The sequence below is a fragment of the Scleropages formosus genome, chromosome 6 (assembly GCF_900964775.1).
Source record: "Scleropages formosus chromosome 6, fSclFor1.1, whole genome shotgun sequence".
NCBI classification, from domain to species: Eukaryota; Metazoa; Chordata; class Actinopteri; order Osteoglossiformes; family Osteoglossidae; genus Scleropages; species Scleropages formosus.
In genome coordinates this window covers 32,334,686-32,355,081 of record NC_041811.1, presented here as the reverse complement: position 1 = coordinate 32,355,081, position 20,396 = coordinate 32,334,686, and the positions used below count along the sequence as shown (strand labels likewise).

General features: G+C 42.4%; 3 protein-coding genes across 3 annotated transcripts; all 3 read right to left on the bottom strand.

The window, feature by feature from the left end:
- Positions 1-295: 295 nt before the first annotated feature.
- dtwd2 (DTW domain containing 2) lies at positions 296-5,229 on the bottom strand. The gene is made up of 6 exons (XM_018750720.2): positions 5,025-5,229; positions 4,492-4,582; positions 3,297-3,391; positions 2,770-2,962; positions 899-1,027; positions 296-709 (listed from the first exon to the last, which is right to left on the bottom strand). Exons 1-6 carry the CDS (start codon positions 5,213-5,215, stop codon positions 539-541), a joined length of 870 nt encoding a protein of 289 aa, XP_018606236.1. The 5' UTR covers positions 5,216-5,229; the 3' UTR covers positions 296-538.
- A 1,731-nt stretch (positions 5,230-6,960) lies between these two features.
- Positions 6,961-9,841, bottom strand: snx24 (sorting nexin 24). The gene is made up of 7 exons (XM_018750774.1): positions 9,634-9,841; positions 8,597-8,680; positions 8,315-8,419; positions 7,869-7,963; positions 7,749-7,778; positions 7,416-7,480; positions 6,961-7,305 (listed from the first exon to the last, which is right to left on the bottom strand). The coding sequence occupies exons 1-7, from the start codon at positions 9,700-9,702 to the stop codon at positions 7,235-7,237; spliced, it is 519 nt and encodes a 172-aa protein (XP_018606290.1). The 5' UTR covers positions 9,703-9,841; the 3' UTR covers positions 6,961-7,234.
- Positions 9,842-11,434: 1,593 nt separating this feature from the next.
- loxa (lysyl oxidase a) lies at positions 11,435-19,534 on the bottom strand. The gene is made up of 7 exons (XM_029253163.1): positions 18,253-19,534; positions 17,647-17,755; positions 16,861-16,998; positions 15,238-15,394; positions 14,751-14,846; positions 13,184-13,299; positions 11,435-12,315 (listed from the first exon to the last, which is right to left on the bottom strand). Exons 1-7 carry the CDS (start codon positions 18,968-18,970, stop codon positions 12,309-12,311), a joined length of 1,341 nt encoding a protein of 446 aa, XP_029108996.1. The 5' UTR covers positions 18,971-19,534; the 3' UTR covers positions 11,435-12,308.
- Between the last annotated feature and the right edge of the window lie 862 nt (positions 19,535-20,396).

Here is a 20,396-nt window from a genome sequence, read left to right as displayed (position 1 = left end):
AGACTAGAGCAGTGACAGAGAACTGGGCTGGAACCAGTGACCTTCAGTTTACAAGTCCATGTTGTAACTGCTGCACTGCCTTGTGGTTTATCACAATAAATAATGGCATTTTTCATTAATTAAATGTGTAACCCTCACTTAACCTTAAGTGTGTTGCTGTAAACCTTACTGCATGCTGCAGTGCTGCTCAAATGCAAATCACACTTTCCTTCCTGTGCTTCGCTCTTTAAAGTTTATACTTATTTTTTCTTCAGACGAGTTATTTCTACCCATGGAGTCAAAGCAAATTAAAAAAAAAAAAAATCTACCTCTTCAGAGGGAAAACGGCAACAAATGCATACACGTTTGGTGTACCATGTCCAAATACGTTTGTGCGTTTGATGGAAACTTAAGGTAGGTGCGTACGCCATCCACATCTATAACCCTGAGACCTTCAAGTGGCCAGTGCCATTCTTCACGGCACCCGGATCATCCCCCAGACAGCTGTGCCGTGAGGGAATGCAAAAGCAGGTTCCAGAAGCCCTGACCTAGATACCCTCTAGATGTTCTGGCTGGAGATGAGCCGCTCCATGCGCTTGATCTTGCGCTTGTTCTTGGGCATGGGCTTGTCGTACCTGCCCGTGCGGAGCAGCTGCTCTTTGCTGTCATGTACCTGGGCACCGTGCTGCAGCTGGAAGGCGCACAGAGCCCGGAGGGGCCGCAGCAGTTGCTGTAGGAGGTCAAAGGGTCAACGCTCAGAGCTTGAATCTTGTTCCCTGCCCTATGTTTGTCAGTAGTCCCAAAGCACTAACATTACTGAAAAAGCAACACCTAGCCAGGGCAGAGTTTTTGCACCCTAACACAGTAAGTAGGCTGTAGAAAAGATGTAGCACCTAGGAACATGACACATGGCGCCCACCTCCTTTATGGCTTGGTTCTTCTCCATGATGGCCAGGGCCGCTGCGGCACACTCCAGGGTGGAGAGGCACATGTTGGTGGGTTGGGTCCGGATCACATACTGGCTGAATGGAGAGCTTTTCAGCTGCACCTGAAAGGAAGGCGGAGGGGAGGTATGTGTGTGTGTGTGTGTGTGTGTGTGTGCGTGTGTGTGTGTCCCCTCTCACAGTCTACATCACACCTACATCATACACTGAGAACTTTACCCTACAAGAACTCTGCCTTAAATCAAAGTATGACCTTGCAATATTTACTAATAATTGTTCATTTACACCAAAGGGTGCATCTGAAACCAAAGCACTAGGATCCTTGGACACCATTAACCTCACTACATAAATAGGCGCCTCTGTTACTGCAGTATATTACACTTGAGAGAAGGAAATCACACAGACTCCTCATGTTATAATAGCAGAATGTGGATTATCTGATCATTAATCATCCGAACTGTCAATTATCCAAATCACTGCCACCCCCCCTAAAAAAATTACAGTACTGTTGATAAAGTATTGTACTCATTTGTGTGGAAGTAGTTGTGTTTATTTCTGTGTAAAAAAAAAAGTGTGATTTAAACCATGTAAATCAATTCAGTAAATTCCAAATAAATGCAATATACATTGTTTCTTCAAAACATTTTTGGTTATTTTCAAATCAATTCCTAAATGAATTATTTTCTATAATACTTCATATTTCAAAGTACAGTAGTAATAACCTTGCGTACCATAATGTAACTGAAGACTTCATTACTCTGTTTAGGATAAACTGGGTATTCTCCTGTTTGTTTGATTATCCAATCTATCTGATTATTCAAATCAACGTTGGTCCCAATTAGTCTGGAAAAATTATGTACTGTATTTGTTTATCTATTACCTATTTTCCACACCCCCCACCCCCTGAGTGTATAGATGGCAGTAAAATGCCCACAGCAAAGTAGGAGGGAGAATCTTCATTCATCAGCTGGCATCCAAAGTGTTTCTAGCTCATGTCTGGTGTGTGAGAGTGTTGGCAGTCAGTGAGGAATGCTGCACGCGTTATGGGACGAATCAGTCAACAATAAGCACCAAGGTCTCTGTGGAGACAACATGCTATTATCTTCTGTCACTTTATTTTATTTTTAATGCAGCTTGAGTTCATAAATGCTAGTTTTTTTTAAAAGCACTGAAATTTTTTTAAAACTTACACAACATACAAGGTCTTTATAGAACCTAAGCCAGGACTAAACTGAGATTTTTTTTACTAAACTTTTGCTTGATTACAGATTAGTAAAGGTGACTTCAGATTTCCAAAAAAAAAAAAAAACAAAACATGATGGAACTGATTTTTTTTTTCCCCAGACAATCTTAAGTTTTTTGGAGTCTCAATGATAGGGCACGGTAAAACCTAAAAAAAGGTATTTATAACTGCTCTGCACAATTTTACCACGTTATCCATCAAAGATGTACTCACCCCTCCCCCCCCAAACTGGCACATCTCTGCTATGTCTTTTAACAGAGCCTAAAACTTACATTATTATTATTATTTTTTATAGAGCGCTCTTCTCATGTAGTGACATATCAGTAAGTTCTCAAAAGAAAAATTAGTGAAGCCCTTTCAGTATCCAATCCCTGTGCCTGTGGGAAGTCACAAAGTTAAAGAGGTATTTTGTACTCCAGGACTTTCTACAGCAGTAATAAGTTACAAATAAAAAAAAGATACAATTAATCATTTAATGAAGCCTACCGACTAGGTAAATAAGGGTAAACAAAGTAAATAATAAATAAGAGAGTACACTCCAACACATACTCTGGTCTCAGTCATGTTGGTTAGTTAAAGGGCCAGGGTACCAGGATGACCCACCTGTTTGGGCATGCGGAAGAGGGCATTCCTGTGGAACATGTCCTTGGCCTGGCTCCACGTCCCATCGATGATGACAACGGTGCGAGTGGTGCCCAACGGATCTGTCTCCACATCTTCCAAGTTAACCGCGTCAGGCCCAGGGTACAGGATCAGCGTGGCGGGGTTACGACACACTGCACCTAACTCAGGGTTCCTGCCAGCGATAGCGGTGGACCGGAGACTCAGAACAGTCACAACCAAGGGTGGTTGACTCAAAAACATCAAGGTAGAGGTACCTCCAGCAAACACTGTATGAAACAGCTCTTCCTGTATGGTGACAACAAGTTTTTCTTGCAGTGAACATACATCAACACTTCATTTCTGGGCTCCGAAAATTTCTTTCTCTTTCCCAAACGGGTCTGACTTTGGTAGGACAAACGGGATCTGAAAGACACCTTGCAGAAAAACCTGTAGAAATGTACGCACCATGCAGCGTCTCCTACCTAAACAAAGAGGACTGCGTATTTCGTGATTGAAAATATAGTTACCGCTCTTCACTGAACCGCCTCCCGACGAGGACCGTGCACTTTCCTGGGGGGAGAGAAGCTGCCAGAAGAGGGACGGTACGCAGCGCTCGACTCTCCTGTGCGGAACGGCAGAGATGTACGTGTCAATTTACTGGTATGGATTCACACTGCGAGCACAAATGCGAGAGAGAAAAAAATCAGTGCGTATCGAGCACAGAGAGAATGAATAACAGAGCAGACAGGTAGTACAGTGATAAGGTAAGTGGGGGGGAGGGTCAAGGGATGCTGGCCAGGTAAAGTCCCAGGAGAGGCCCAGCTGTAGTGTCCTTCAGCACCACGGGTTCTGTAAGAAATACCATGCTATACAAATGGGCACAGCTGCTGATTGTGAGCAATTAATTAATGTACAGATTGGATGGGATTCATTGAACCCCCCTTGTGTAATTATCATTTTCTTATAATTTCCATGCGCACTTGTGTTTTTTTCCCTGAATTTCCATGAGAGGTATCCCTCAGATTGCTTGTGTGTGTCTGTACCTAAAGGTCCTGTTAACTTCTGTTTACTCAGAAATGTATCTCGCTCTGGACAAAAGAATATGAATAAATCAACCGAATAAATAAACGTGAATGTGAACATGACCATTCCCCCCATGTGTATTGCATCTGCACATCTTGAATCCTACATGTATATTGTATTCTGTGAATACGTACTGTACAGGTGTTTATTGTGTATATTTTTTTGTGGTCTGTACATTTGTAACTTGTGATGGACTGGTGTCCCGTCCTGGGTGTGTCCCCTCCCCCTCCAGCCTTACGCCCTGTGTTGCCGGATTAGGCTCCGGCTCGCCGCGACCCCGCTTGGAACAAGTGGTTTCAGTCAATGTGTGTGTGTGTGTGTGTGTGTGTATGCACTTGTGGTTTTAGTGAAGTGACAATAAAGTGATTTAATCTGATTTGAGGGAGGTGCAGTGGCACAGCAAGTTCAGCCGGGCTGGTCTGGGGGTTCGAGTTCTGCTTGGGGTGCCTTGCTACGGAGTGGTGTCCTGTCCTGGGTGTGTCCCCTCCCCCTCCGGCCATCCGCCCTGTGCTGCCAGGTTAGGCTCCGGTTCACGGCAACTCCATTCGGGACAAGCCATTTTTGATGATTGATGGATGGATGGATGGATGGATGGCTGGCTGGCTTTGAGTTGGACGTCGGCGCATGCGCCGTACTCACCTCCGCGGGGTGCTGCACAATGTAGAGGCGCGTGTTCACCTCTAGGGGGCGCGCCGGCAGAAACGGGCACAGACACACTTTCTGAGGGCGGCTGCAGGAGCGAGAGAAAAAGAAGAAGAAGAAGAAGAAAAAGAAGACCGGTGGCGGCTGTAAGTGAGCGAACCGCACCGGGTCTTTTTCCCTGGCGTTTGATGCAATTACAGCTGAGCTGTTACTGTGTCCAAGACACATCAACCCAGCGGACTTACTCACTGATGAAACAAACAAAGAGATTTTTAAAATAAACCATTGTCACTCATTCATAATTGTTGTGCCGTTTCACTTCGCTTGGATTTCCACAGTTAAGAGTACCACCTTAAATTAATGTATTTATTACTTATTCATAAGAACTGCCTGCTTGCACTGTAACAGTCGCCCTCGTCATGTCCGAAAAAGTTACTTTCCAGGAGGATTCCTCCTACCAAATTGAAATTTATTCTCGTCAAAACACACGCGGTTCTTGATTTCCACCAACTGGAAAATGTTCAGCTTACCCGCATCTCAAACATGTGGGACGTCTCTCCGTTATTTCAACCGGCAGTTCGAATAAATCTCCAAATTCATCTGATGTTTCCTCTCGTTCCTGTTCTTCGGAACTGGGGGGACGTTCGGACTCGGCTCTGTTATTGGTGGAGTTCTGTTCAGACACGCTTGAGTCGCAGATATTCCGGCTTTGCGAATCCATGTCACCGGGCGTACGAAAACAATCGGTCCTTCTGCGCATGCGCAGTTTACCAACCATACCGTCAGGGACCAACAGATGGCGCTAACTTGCAGTAACGCCTCATTACTCGTACCTCCTGAAACCAGATGAACCGAACGCTTGTTACTCGAGTTACGAACTTTTGGAGATACGAATCCCCCCCCAAGTCCCGAGAAAGTGCATATTTTGTTCAGTAATATATTTTCTAAAATTTGTGTATAGTACAGGGAATGCAACCTGCCTTTACCATACAAGCTAATAGATGACAGTGAATTGCACAAGGATAGGAGTGTGGGACCTCCTTAACTCAGCTGACTTACATTTACATTTATTTAGCAGATGCTTTTCTCCAGAGCGACTTCCAATGAACTCTATGTGGTGTTATCGGCCCACGCACCTTATTCACCAAGGTGACTTCCACTACTAGAGACACTACTTACAATGGTAATTACACTAGTGACTTCTAGTGTCTAGCATTTATGAGTGTTGGAGTGCAGGAGTACTGTTACCACAGAGATGAATGTGGCAAGAACATGACAAAAATTTGTGTGATTATGGGACGAATTACTCAACAACTGGGATTAAACAGGACTTTGTGGAGATTACATTTTTATCTAATTTTAACATAGCAACAAGTTGTTATCCATCCATCTAATTTCAATAGCTGCTTTTTCATCTAAGCAGGGTCACGGCAATCTAGAGTCTATCCTGGATTGTTAGGGTATTTATTGCAGCTACATATAAACTGTATTAATGTTATGATGATTCTGATGAAGGGGGAAGAATGACTGGAGTTTCAACTGCCCTCTGATCTTAGTTGTGTTCAGAAATCGATGAGTCTTTGTGATATTTTCAGAAGTAATTTTAAAATCAATTACTTTAATCAGCAGTAATGTATTTCCATGATACAAGATTCTTATTCTTCTGTTCAAAGATTCTTATCTTAGAAAGTCAAACTATGCATACAATCCTAGGCATTTTTTCCATCAGTTTAACATAGGATAGCTATCCATATCAAATAACCAAACAAATATTTGTTTCATACTTTATTGCTTTTTGTTACATTTATTCAGGTTAAGTGCACAAGGTAAAATTTCAAATGACAGCTTCTGGTATTTCAGTTGTCTGATCTCTCACAACAAACAAGGACAGCACATCAGCAACCTGGTAGGGACATTATAATCTGTCCCACATCCACCATCATACACATACAGTGGTGGCCATTAGCCTCCTACTTATTGCAGGCTAACAAATAGCTTACCATGAAGTAAGGCTCTGCTCTTGAGGGAATGTGGTTCATATTTCTTAAATCATTCACCAACTTGGATTTTAGCTCCTGAAACTATAAAATAAAAAGTAACATCATGTTGTCTTTGGATACCATGTAGTGATATTGAACATGAATAACCATAAATCATTATGTTCTACTTCATAATTTACCCAGTATCACCCTTGTGCTGGTGTCTTTATTGTACGTGGATATTTGTCAGACATTTTATCAATTTGACAGTTATCAACAAATCATAAAAGAAAGAATAATAAGGAATTTCTGTTAACACCTTCCCTGCATTTGCAGGAGAATAGAAGTCCTCAAAATGTTAAGGAATGCTGCATGAGTGATTCTTAATGATACATCAAGTAAAACACAAAATATAATTCCCAAAAAGTTCCCTTTTAGTGTAATGAGCTTCATTCTATTTATACACTATACTTTACCAGTGGTTCAGTTTTTTCCATGAGTAAAACAAGCTGTGCAGATGGCTCAACACAGTGCACGTCAGCCAAAGCGGGGGGGGATGCTGGTCTCAGAGTGAGTGCATAAGATTCATCGTTAGTTCGTTTGTCAGTTTCACCCCATTTTTCACATTTTAAAATGTTTCCTTGGTCAATGTATAAATTGAAATGTTATTTAATAAATTTAATATTCTCTTTATTTGCACACAATGCACTATAGTGTTTATTCCCTTTCATCTTAGTCAGTCTTCACAGCTGATCCATAATCTACCTCGGGTGCAGGTCCGGGAAGAATATTCCATGGATTACACCCTCTATGACCACGTTTGAAAAAGAATCTACAGGAAACAGAGTTTTATCATTATCAACCATGTATTTTGTCTCTTAAAACTGATGTTTAGTAAGTATTTCAGGGGCATGACATGTTGAGGCGGTACGGGGGTCTTACCATGACTGGCGGGAAGAACGTAAGGGTCCCTCAAGAAGACCAGCACAGGCTGATGCGATAATTTGCTGCAGGGACAAAAAAAAAAAAAAAAAAAAAAAAAAAAAAAAAAAAAAAACTTTTAAAACTGTGTAGGGAATAGCAGAGAGAAGTTGGGGGGACCATGGTCTGCTTCAGTACTACATCCTCCAGCTCCTCCACACACGTGCAGAGTTAGAACACATGGAATATTGATAATATACTGTGTATATTTCATAAATTCAGATCCACACTTCCCCATATTTATAATTCACAAAGCTAAATTAGGGATTTTTGGCATAAAGACACATACTGTACCTGGATTCTTCAGATTCCGTTTCAAATGATCTACAAGGAGAAAACTAATTAAAGCATGTTTTGAAATATTCTTGCAGCAAAGGACTGTCAGATGACATTAAGGAAATCATCTCATCTTACCCACAACTCTCTGTCTTTGGTAAGGAGGGAAAGTGACGAATATTGAGAAAGTCTAGAAATATTTTTGGAAGGACTTCATTCTCCGTGATTATAGTCTGCAAAAATAAGAAGAAAATCAACGAAAGAGGAAGGATTTGAAGGTTTCAGGTAGACGCGGCCCCAAAATATCACTGTTTTTCTGAAAATGACTGCAGCTTCTCATTTTTATCTTCAAACTGGGAACTGAACTAGACGTCCAGCCGTGATAACATGGTGCAAATGTTACCTGACCTTAACCCCTTCTTTTTCTATCGAGGTGTATTCTAGACCCTTCGCCTCAAAGTCTCCTGTGTTTTCAGCGGTTATAAGTTTAATGGAACAAAAATGTTTAAAACAAAAAACCAACTTTGTTTACAACGACATGTCATGCATATCCATCCTGTTGAGCTGATCGAATGCATGGTTACCTGCAGGTACTGCTCCAGTCCCTGTCGCCTCTGTTCCAGGACTTTGGGCACCCAGTTGCGGACATGCTTGGAGGGTATTTCTGGGGGCTTTATTACCTTCTTCAGCTGAATGAACCACAAAGTAAAAAGGTGTTAAAACGAAGCATCACCTGGAGAAACTAAGGTAAACCCCTTTTCCTGGATAACATGGATGGTAAATATGCAGAGCACTTTGCCAGGAGCTCAGACCTCCTGAACTTTGCCTGCTGCAGGTTCAGGTGCGGCGACTCGCAGTGAACTCACGTTCTTGTGCAAGGCATGGAACTCGCTGTAACGCTTCTCCACAGTGTGCTGCCGGCCGCTCATCAGCACCTCGATCTTAAACACCTACATGGGACAGAAACATCCAGGTTGCGTGAGCACAGCGACGTTCGCACCCGACACGGGACCGGCTGCCGAACCCCAGGAGAGGAGCGCGCGTACATTCACGTCAAGACAGTGAGGATCAGGCTTCCATCGCAGCAAGAACATAAAATCAATGTGGTCAATGAGTGGGAAATTTTTTCTTCTTCAAACACCAGCTGCACACACGCTCACAACTTGATTTAATCCAATTAAATTTTGGGGATCGCTGGTAGTGGAATACCCAAAAGTCACAGGTTTGATCCCCACCTCCAGATGTAGTACCCCTGACCTGAGCAAGGTACTTACCCTGAATTGCTCCAGTAAAATTACTGGCAGCTGTTATGAGTAACTAGTCATAAGTAGGTTACACTGCAAGTGGCTTTGGGGAAAAGTGTCAACTAAATGAATAAACGTATGTAAATCATATGGCACCAAAGTAAGAGATAACAAGGGGTTCTTGTCAAGCTCTACCACAAATGTGCTGCATGTGCAGCTTCTTTGCTGATTAATAATATGCGTTATGCGACATGAACCATTCAAACTTTTGAGGCTTGAAAAAAGGCGAAATAAAACTTCTAAACTTCAAAAAAGGCTAATATTAAACTAGCAGTCTGCAAAACTGTCATTCACTGGACTTGGGTTAACCTACTAAACAAAAATATCGTAATTTATTTGTTCAGGAGTTACTTTAATGAACACACTAGTCTAGTCTGTGTATCATCATCATCATGTGCGCGCGAGACTTATTCATGTTACGGTTTAAATCACTGAGCGCCGAAACTCTTCTTTGGCCGCGTGACGGAAATGTTGCAACGGCTTTCAGCAAGATTTCTTTTGATGTTGTCGGGCGCACGAGGGTCAGGTACAGCTACGGGTACCGGCCGGGTACACAGGTGTTCTCGGCGTTGTCCAGACCGCACTGCGCTCTTACTTACCGTGTAGCCCTTCTCCACCGCGTTGTCCTCCGAACGGAAGGACGGAATGTACACCATTACAGGATGCATTCTGAACACAACACGGCTCAAATATTAACCAGTGAACCGCAGAGCTGTGCAGAAACTGCCCGCTTACTTCTTCTTTCTGCTGTCTTTCGAAGACGGGACGTAGGTAACGCGGGGAAATATGGTAAATACATTCGTCACGTGACTGCAGAGAAACGCGACGTCAGTACGTAAGTGTCGGGGATTGCGTCGTGACGCACAGCCCGTGAGCCGCAGTCGGCTCGATCCTCTCGTGGCGTGTGCGCGAGCTGTGGAGCGTGACGCCGCTCGGTGCTCTAAGCTGCTGAGCCGCGACAATGAAATAGGTGGGATTTGACAGAATTACCCGTCGATATCGCCACATTTTCATTAAGTATAAGGAGTGGCCCTCAATTAACATATCGCGCCTATATTTTCTTTCCAAAGACAGCATTATTGCAGTGGCTTAGTTAGGAGTCGCAGAGAGGTGCATGCACATTTGGCTTCCTGAGGTACGAACAGTAAAATTATAACCTCTTCAGTTTACATTAATTTTTTTCTAAATTGCAGAAGTTCTTCACTTGACCTATTTTGAAAAAAAATCTGTTTGTAGTGGAGTAAATGTAACGTGTTCACCCGCCAAACTGATAGGTGGCAGTAAAGTCCCCCCAACGGGATGGCCTTACTTGCACTGGCTTTTCCCAATGTTCACTTGTGTTCATAATCTGACTTTATTCATTATCAGGACAGTATTTGTGTTAAAGAAACTTTTACCTCGAAAAGAGGAGAATGGCTGTAGAAGTTAGTGTGATTCTATAAGAAAGGAGAATGAAATTACCCTGGTGCCAGAAAGGGGATGTACCACTTACATTTATTAATTTAGCTGACTCTTTTCTCCAAAGCAGCTTAACAGTGTTAAGGTTACAATTATCACAAGCTTACAGTTATTTACCCTTTTATACAGTGGGGTAATTTTACTGGAGCAATTTAGGGTAAGTACCTTGCTCAATGCTACAACAGCTAGAGGTGGGGATCAAACCCTTGACCTTTCCCTCCAAAGGGAGTGAATCTAACCACTACGCTACCAACTGCCCCAATTTTGTGAGCAATTAACTTATACGATCCTTGGAATATATCATAAACCATTACATGGCCGAGACAGGTTTCCATCAGACATGGAAGCCTGTTGTCCGAATGATTGCCATCCATCCATCCATCCATCATCAATAACCGCTTGTTCAGTTCATGGTCACAGCAGCCCAGAGCCTAGCCTGGAACCCCAGGGCGCGAGGCAGGCTACATCCCGGACAGGACTGTCGCAGCGCGATGACCGACACGCTCATTCATTCACATATTCACACACTAAGGTCCATTTAATTTACCAGCCCACCTGCAATGCATGTCTTTGGTCTGAAGAAACCCATGCGGACACGGGAAGAACATGCAAATTCCACACGGACAGAGCTAGATTCGAACCGACGTCCGAGCCCACGGTCTAGGAGCTGAGAGGTACCGCGCTGCCCCAAATTAATTCCCATCCTGATAACTACTGATTTAATAGCTTCCCAGTTTTAACGGCACTGTCCTTAGTTTAATTCTGAGTTGCTTTAAGGTGTGATGAAGCAGATAACTGACAGTACCTAACTGGAAACAAGAGGATATCAACTGTTCTTACTTCATCTGATAAAAGAGAATATACAGCCATGCAAAATGTCTAGAACTGGATTTGTAGAACATACAGCCATAACATCAAACTTTTAATAGTTTATTCAGTATTTCATATAAAGATTAGGATGTGTTGTTATATTATGAGCTAGAGGCATAAAAGATACCAAAGTTACAATTTACATGTCTGATAAATTTAGCATTTGTATTATTACACAAATAAGGAATACAATGAATGCTTTTATAAATCAATAGCCCTAACATAAATGTTATTTAAACAGCCTTCAAGTCTTAAGGGAGCACCACAATTTTTGCAAAACTATCTTGACAACAACTCATTTGCTGTCTAAACTTAAAATCACAGTCCTTCTTATGCAATGGCTTTTATATGTAACAAGAAAATGCCTTTCTGTGCACTGGTTGTCTGAAGATGAGAAAGTAAAAAAAAAAAAAAAATAGCATATTCCTGCAACAATAGTCCTCTTATTATATCACATAAGAAACTGGTAAGGTTGTAACCCAGCTGGGGAGAGATGGAAAAATCAATGAAAAATATTTTGATAGTGCTGCATGTGTCAGGAAAGTAATCTTTTAAAATATTACTCTTAACTAAGCTGTTGCTGAGTTTTCATGGGATAATTTGTTTCATTCCATCAAAATTTCGGCTTTGTGTTCTTAGCATGTCAGTAAATCTGTAGACAACTACATTTTCTAAAATGCTGGAAATAGAACATAAAATAGAACATAAAAGTGTAAAGTTTGGCTATAAAATATAATAAATGTTTTCAGTTACTTTCAAAACCCCTGGTTCATAAAAGCTTAGGTACTAAGGATTCCTATTTTTGCTATTCTGATCCAGTATGCATAGCTTTGACTGGCACAAGCAATGCAGTCCTTCAGCCGGCAGTGGTTTCTTGTCCTTAAAAGGTGTGTGTTGATGGGTTTGGTCCACAACGTCTCTTGGTCAACCACTCCCGTGACGCTTTTTAATACCTGAAAAGACAGCGGTGTTCCATTAAAGTGCTTCTCAGTGTGCGGACGTGAAGGATTTTAGTATTCAATAGAAACATAACTCACGCATATATAATTCTGTATTTTCTGTGATCTCAAAGTACTACTATTTCGAAGCCAGAGGTAGTGGGAGCAAACAAAGACATCTGGTTCAGAGAATAATGATTCCTTTTTCCTAAACTCTTAGAAACACATTTATTTTCCTCATTAAAGCATCTAGAACATGGCACAGTGGCACAGCGGGCAGCGCTATTGCCTCACAGTGCCTGGGTTGTTTGGCTGTAGGTATGAATCCAGGTAGGTATGAATCCAGCTCAGTCTGTGTGTAGTTTGCTTGTTCTCCCCATGTCTGTGTGGGTTTCCTAGAGGTGCTCTGGTTTCCTCATACACTCCAAAGACATGTGTCTCAGTTGGATTGGTGACTCTATATTACTCTCTGTATTGCCCTGGCTACCCTGTGATGGACTGGCGTCCCATCCCGTCTAGGTTGTACCCATTCTAGTTGGTGCCCCGTGATTCCAGGATATGCATTAGACTGCCATGACCCTGACAAGAACAGGTAGTTAATGTGAGCAAGTGAACATTGCTGAATACTCAGGTTCCTGAGAATCTCTACAAATGTAGCATTACAAGGCACAACAGGTTGATAAAATGTGAAAAAAAAGGTTTAAATCAACAACGACCTACTGTTTGCTTTTGACCAAGTCTCTGAACTGCACTGCTTGAGTTAATATTGAGAATGTAGTGTATTACTATTGCTATATTAATGGGAAGTATTGAAATAAAATCAACAAATAGAAATGATGGCTGGAAACTGCACATGAGGAGAGAGCAATATCAGAATACTCACATCGAAAGACGGCATCCTGACGTATACGCGTAGTTGCCGGTGTAACGAATGTCACACCTCACTACGTTGTTTGTGTAGTCCGACTCTGGAACTTGGTAGCTGGGATTCACACTGACCTACAAAACAGACAAAGCCTTGCATGTATTTCACACTGGATTTTTCTTTTTTTTTTAATTTATTACCACAAACAGGTTAGGTGGAGGTGAAAATTGTTACATTTAGCTTTAGCGATACATGTGTTTAATATAACAATATAATACACCAGTTCCTCATGTTACTCATTTTTAAAAGTAAAAACCTTTTACAGTTTATATATTTTTTTACCTGTGTTTTGTTTTCCATTCCATTTCTAAAGTTTTTGCTTGTTGCAGAGCATAGTAACTTCTTTTTCCGTGTCCAACACTTAGCTGGTGTAAAACGCACCCAATTAGTTCATGGGCCACCTTAATTCTACTTACCTCCACATTGTTTGTAGCCCATGTCTTGGGTTTGTGAGTGCTGGTGGTTAACAAAATGACAAAAATTGCTATATCCAAAACCTAATCTGTAAATAATTTGTTGTACATCTGTCTTATTCGGCTTTTATAGCCTGTCTACATAATAAAGTTGAAACAGGCCATAGGCCGATAAACACTACACGTGCTTATGTAATGAATCACTCATGTAGAGGGATGGACTAGGAACGTTTGGAGACTATTTTGTTTTCAGGAAATTTAAATAAGTTTTTATGAATTCATGAATTTTCACGTACTTTGAAGTTAACAGACGAGCTACATTGCGATTGACTAGCGTCCTGTCCAGGGTGTACCCTAGCTCATGTACTGTGCTTCTGGGATAGACTCCAGACCATCACGACCCTGGACTATTCAAGCAGTTATTCATACTGTTTGTATGGATGGAAAGTTTTTCATCTATTACTACCTTATCTGTGATTTTTCCAGAACCTAACCAGTGAATAAATTCAATGACATCTGCATTCTGTAGCTTTTAGTAACTGTGACTTAGTGGTAATAAAAGTGAGTTTGGTGTTACCAGTAAATCGAATTACAAACAGATTGTCTGCTCCAGTTGCATCAGTAAATTGAAGAGTCGGTATATTGTTTTTTAAATGAATAATTAGTTCCAAAGAACCAGAATTTTGTACACTTTAAAAATATTTTGTTTTTAAAATCATTTCAAGATGCTTTTTAAATTTACAACTTTGATGATTTCTGTGGATAAACAAGTATGGTAACATTAATTTTGAATGTCAGACTTTTCCTTTCCATAATGATTGATCAGTAAGTACTTTGTGCCAATTGTAATGAACTAAATGTTTTTTTCTTTTTTTTTATAGCTTTGTTTACTTTTGTGTTGAATGCATTTTTTGACATTTGGAAGCAGGAAAGCTAATATTTACCAAGAGAATTTCTTATTGTTTTTTATACAAACATGCCCACACAACAGATTAAGTACATCCAGAACATTAAGCTGTAGAGCAAGGGAGTTTTTGATGGAAAACTCATAACTTCCAACACAACCCAGATGGTTTCCATGTCTGAACAATACAAGCTTTGAGAGGACAAACCTTCAGGATGTAGTTTCCTGGTTTCACATCCGTGATATCAATCCACTGGCAGTCGATGTCTGCATTGTACGTATCGTAGCATCCAGGGCTCAGTCCCTAGTGGTCAAAACCGGCGAGGGAACTGCTTGGTCAAACAAGTGGACCATTCAAACGTCAAAGCTCTCAAAGTCCGACAGGGTTTACTACACACTTTACAACATGCACGTTTAAAGCAAACCTTTCTTGCAAAGGATAAACCCCTAACTGCTGTGTAGGAAAGTCCACATTCTTAAGATGAATTGTAAAGATGCAATTTCCTTCATTATGAAAGGCCTCAATTATGAAGACAGTGATTATGACCATACATTATTCCACTCCTCCTTTTATGCCTGGACCGCAATTATCTTGGCAAAACTTCTCCTTTTTGAGTATTTTAAAGTACTTTTTCTTTTGGAGCACATGCCCAAACTTGGATAATGATTATTTTTAAAATGGGTAAACTGTCTACCTGGGTGTGTGACGTACAAGCAAAACGTCTGTAGTAGCCATAATCGCAGGAGGTGTCCTCTAGACAGAAGCTCGCTTTGTGTCCCTCTGCTACTCGACTCTGTGAGTTGGCGTCCAACAGGTCATAGTGGCTGAATTCATCCATGCTGTGGTAGTGCCTTCAGAAGACAGGACAGTCACCAATTTCAGCGAAATACACCACATTTTAGGGCTGTAACTACATGGTTATGTTTTATACGTATTTTTTTTCAACAAACACTTTTAAATTGACCTCTTGGACTCAGCCGTACAAGTGACTGTCAGTTGGCTTAAGAGTTAACAAGTGAGAGCCTTGGAGAATTCCAAAGGAACAGCATAATCATTCAAGTATTCAAGTTCAATATTATTGCCAACATATTAGAATAAGAATTTGGCTACATATTTTCACATATGGAACATAATGCTACTCATCAGCCTGTTTTATTAAAAATATTGCTTGACCTTAAACAAAAAAACAACTGCATGGTTAATTCAAATTGTTTCCACATTGTTTACGGCTCATGTCTGCTGTTCCTTGTGTTATGATCAATAATGATATGACAAATTTTGGACATTTGTAAGATAAATCACTTAATAGTCAGCTTTAAATAAGTGATTGTGCAGAGAAGGTATTATTTTCAGTCACTTAAAATTAGTTTTAATTTTAATGTGGCTCACAGTTACAAAAACTGTTAAAAGAGAAGCCTCACAGCATAATTTTTATTATAGCTATATCCAAGACTTTTACAGAACCTACCGAGCAAAAAAAATGAAGATACTTTATTATTGTCCTATACTGTAGATAACAGTACATACTGACAGTAGTCAGATGCTCTCACACACACACACACACACACACACACACACACATACACTGTCCGAAACCGCTTGTCCCGAATGGGGTCGGCGAACAGGAGCCTATCCCGGCAACACAGGGCGCAAGGCTGGAGGGGGAGGGGTCACACCCAGGATGGGCAAATGCTGACAAATATTACAAATAATGTTTAAAATTAACAAACAATAATAATATAAAAGTCCTGCACCAAGCTGACTTCTCATTCATGGCGTACCCTGCCTGATGCCCTAGGTTTCCAGGACAGGTTCTGGAGTACAGCAACCCTGAACAGGATGAGTAGTTGATGAAAATGGAATAAATAAATGTCGCACAGCAGTCTTTTGATTCTAGCTTTACAATTATAGCTTTATCTGGGGTTTTTATAGAACCTGGAACATAAGAAACATCAAGAAAAGTCTATAGTAAGAAGCTTTTATTGCTTGGGAAGTAACTGCTTGATTTATGATTTGACTGGATTTATGATTTATGACTCCAGACAACAGATTTTCAGAGATTTTCAGAAATCTCTTACCATAGCTGCTTCTGGGAATAGCTACACCAAAATACAGCGTGAAAAGGAGTGCTGAGATTGCTGTAATTGTGGCTATTACTATTATTACTAATATTGTTTTTTTTTTATTACAGACAATATTAGCCTGATGTGTATTTAACAGAGACATTAGTTTTGTTTTACAGGAAAGGCTCAGCAAGACTGAGGTGCTCTTTGAGAAGAAGAGAGAGACTGAGTGATGGGGAGGAGAGGTGACTCACTGGTGGCAGCTGTGCCACTCCCATGAGTACCGTGGCCGGCTTGGCAGAAAGTCCGACGTGCCCTGGTTCTTCACCCGCTGAGGGAACCTCAACAGCATCCGCGTGTCATAGTCCCTCACTTCGGACCTGTAGGCTGAACTGTTGTGCAAAACAGTCAAATCCCTAGGTGGCTGGACATTCCATCCCTTTCATGAGCATTTTATTGGGAAACATTTCTAAAATCAGTTCTGAAAGGCAACAAGTCACCTCAGCCACCAAGAATAACTTTCAGTTGTGCCTTAATAGTTATTTGTCAAGAAAACACATTAAATATAGAAGAAACGTTTACATGCTTTGCTTCCAGATTATTTCGGATTGCTTTACAAACAAACGGACAGCAGCTAAATTAAGCTGTTTGCGATTCACAGTGTCCCTTTGGCAGAATTCACGAGTAACTGCTTTTCCATGTGAGCAGCACTACAGGCGGGACACCTATTAAACTGTCAGCAGGTTCCCCTTTATTTTCCACAACAACAGTGCTTTCACTTAACTTTTACCCAGCTAAAGGGCTCAAAATATCCATCCCAATATCCCCCCGTAACAGCAGCATTAATACCTCGGCAGTGCTTTATTACATGTAGGAATATACAGGAATTGCTATATATAGGACTATATAGGATATACAATATACCATACTGTGCATATACTACATATATGAGATAAACAATTCCAGATGATTCAGTCAGAGAAAGCAGCTATAAAAAAAGAAACTACTTTCTCTTGAACTGCAGTGCTGCAAACAGATACCTGGCCAGGCAGTTTTCCTCGGCGGCACATCTCAGGTTATACATGGGGACCCTCTGGACGTACGTGGACGCCTGTATATAGTACGGGTCTGGCACGAGATCCGGCAGACCTGCGGGACAAGTCACGCACACATTTTTGCACAGTGACGTAATTTTTTCTTTTTTTTTTTTGAAATATAAACAGTTCAAGAATAACCAGGGCATGAGCCAATAATACACAGCGGTCGGTGGGGTTATGAAGAACAGTTTGCGGGACAGCTCGAGGTTTATTAAGCATTGCAGGGCATGTCCCCCCCCCCTCCCCCCCCCTTACTTCTAGTATTATTAACTTATTTACTTGTTTATTTAAAAGTGTTCTTTCTGCTGCTGTTTTCTGAGGGTTGCCACACAAAATATCATTGTTGTAATGAATGACAATAAAGTATCTTATCTTATCTTATCTCTTATCTTATCTCATCTTATCAGATCTCATCTCATCTTATCTTATTTTAACAACGTGGAACCTCGGAGCACGAAAAGTGTAAATCAATGGTCTGGACCATGACCATGGCATGGATGGTGGACAGACATGTCATGATGGAGCGACGAGTGGACCTCAGTATCTTACCGTGCTGGAAATATCCTGTACCGTAGCCGGGTCGCTGCCTCCTCCTCGGCCTTTCGTAGGTGTCATAATAGTTATAATAAGGGTTGTTGTCGTCTATGGACTTGTAGGGGTTGTAAGGGTCGTCGCCCGCCATCATGTCCTCCGGCCTCAGGTTGCTGAGCGGCGGCGCGCCGGGGTCCGCGGCAGGAGCCGCAGTCACAGTGTCGTTGCGCTTCGCGTCCGACTCCTCGCGTCCCGCTTCTCCCGTCCGCCCGGCGCTGGGCTCCGAACCAGCACCCGACCGCTGATGAGAGCGGCTCCTCTGCCGGTTGGCTGCGGCTTGAAAGCGGTGCAGCGCCCGAGACAGCGTTCGGAGCCCCGGCTGCGGGTGCCGGGGTCTCTGCGCCGCGGCCGGTTGTGCGTTCGAGTCCCCCGCAGTTCCGTTACTGATGATGATGACGGGTCTCGTGGGCTCTCGGCTCCTGCTGCCGTCGCGCTGCCTCGGCGGCTGGAACTCCGATCCGTGGCTCAGTAAGCTGAACACTTGCCCGTTGACCTCCCATTTAATACTCTGCCTGAGATTAGCCGCGTGCTGCTCGCGCCCGGCGTGCGCGTTCCCCGGCCGCGTCTCCGGCTGCTGCTGCTGCTGCTGCTGGGTGTCAACAGGTTGCACGTTGCAGCTCCACAGAAAGAGGTGCGTGCATAAATAAATGACGCCGTCAAAGGCGCTCGCCCTCATCTTTAAGCCTCCCTGAACACAATGGATTTCGGTGCGATGAAAGCGTGACGATGAAAGCCGCAACGTCGATTCAAAAGCTAAGAATCAATCTCATCATCTGCAATTTTTTTTTTTTTCTTGCTGGTAAGAACTGGGCATCCGAGCAGCACTAAACCGGGTGCGTACAGGATGTTTCGCCCAGTACTTGCATGGATCGACAAAAAAAAAAGTGCCGGCGAGCTCACATGAGGAGTGACCGTGTCGATCGCGCGCTCTCACATCGCTCGCGAGCGCAGTCCGCCCTTGTGTGGACCGCGCGCGCGCTGGAGGCAGGAGGAGGAGGGAGGAGGGGTTCGATTTTTTAAAGTTTCAGGAATCCCTGGCACACTGCTGATGTGCTTCGCATAATAGCCTGCGTATGAAAGGCCTGACTCGGGGTCCGATGTCCTTGATGTCGCGAGGCTGCGCGCTTCTATCCAAAACACTGTTTCACCTTTTCCAGCGCGCGGCGTCTCGTGTTACACGCAGTCCGGATTCCTTTCCTAATGCGCCCACAAAAGGCATTTCTGTAGTCTGACTTGTTACTTTTTTTTTTTTTTTTTCCACAAACACTACGTGAGCTCATTCACGCCTTCCCCGTCAGTTAAGACTAATCGCCCGCCGAAAAGCGCCGCAATTACTATAATAATGTAGCAATACGGTGACGCAATATTCTTCAACATCCACGTGGACTGTCAGTCAGTGTCGCGCGCGTGTGGACACGTTTTTCACGAGCACGTCGTGGGTACGACGGTGCGACACTTTCTTTGGCTGTGTGTTTCACAAGTTGCGCTAATTTTGCGGTGCCTCCAAGGGACACGTTGCGCACCTGCTGTGTGTGTGAAAGAGCCTCAAACTGCGCCGGGAAGTGTGTGTTTTGCGTCCCACTTGCCTTCTTGCACGAGACTCGAGTCGGAAGTATCGTTTTGCTGTCAATTATAAAAGACTGAAAATGACATAATCAGCAGTTTCCCCAGATTTATTTCGTTAAAAGATGAAGAGAAAAGGAACAACATTTTCACTTTCTGCTTTTTTTTTTTCCATTGTCCCAGAGTGGCGGGGGGTCCGGAGCCTATACCGGAAATGCAGGGCGCGCGGCGAGTAAGGAGTTACATTCAGTTAAATTGTTGGAAAGAGAAACTTTTTCGTTTTGAATGCATCGTCTACTGTCGCTTGTCACTTATTCCCAGTCATTTTCTTAGTTGGGATTGAAAATATGGAATAGAGAATTATCTATTTATTCATTATCATAAACATGAACAGAAAGCTGATGTTTTCTGTTTTCACAATTTCAGTTTTCCTAGATAACTAGTTTTTATTTACTAATGCATATGGGTGACCGCTTTGGTCCTGTTGCCCTTAATGTTCAAGCAAGTTTGACACCATCACCTTTACCTTTTTAACTCGC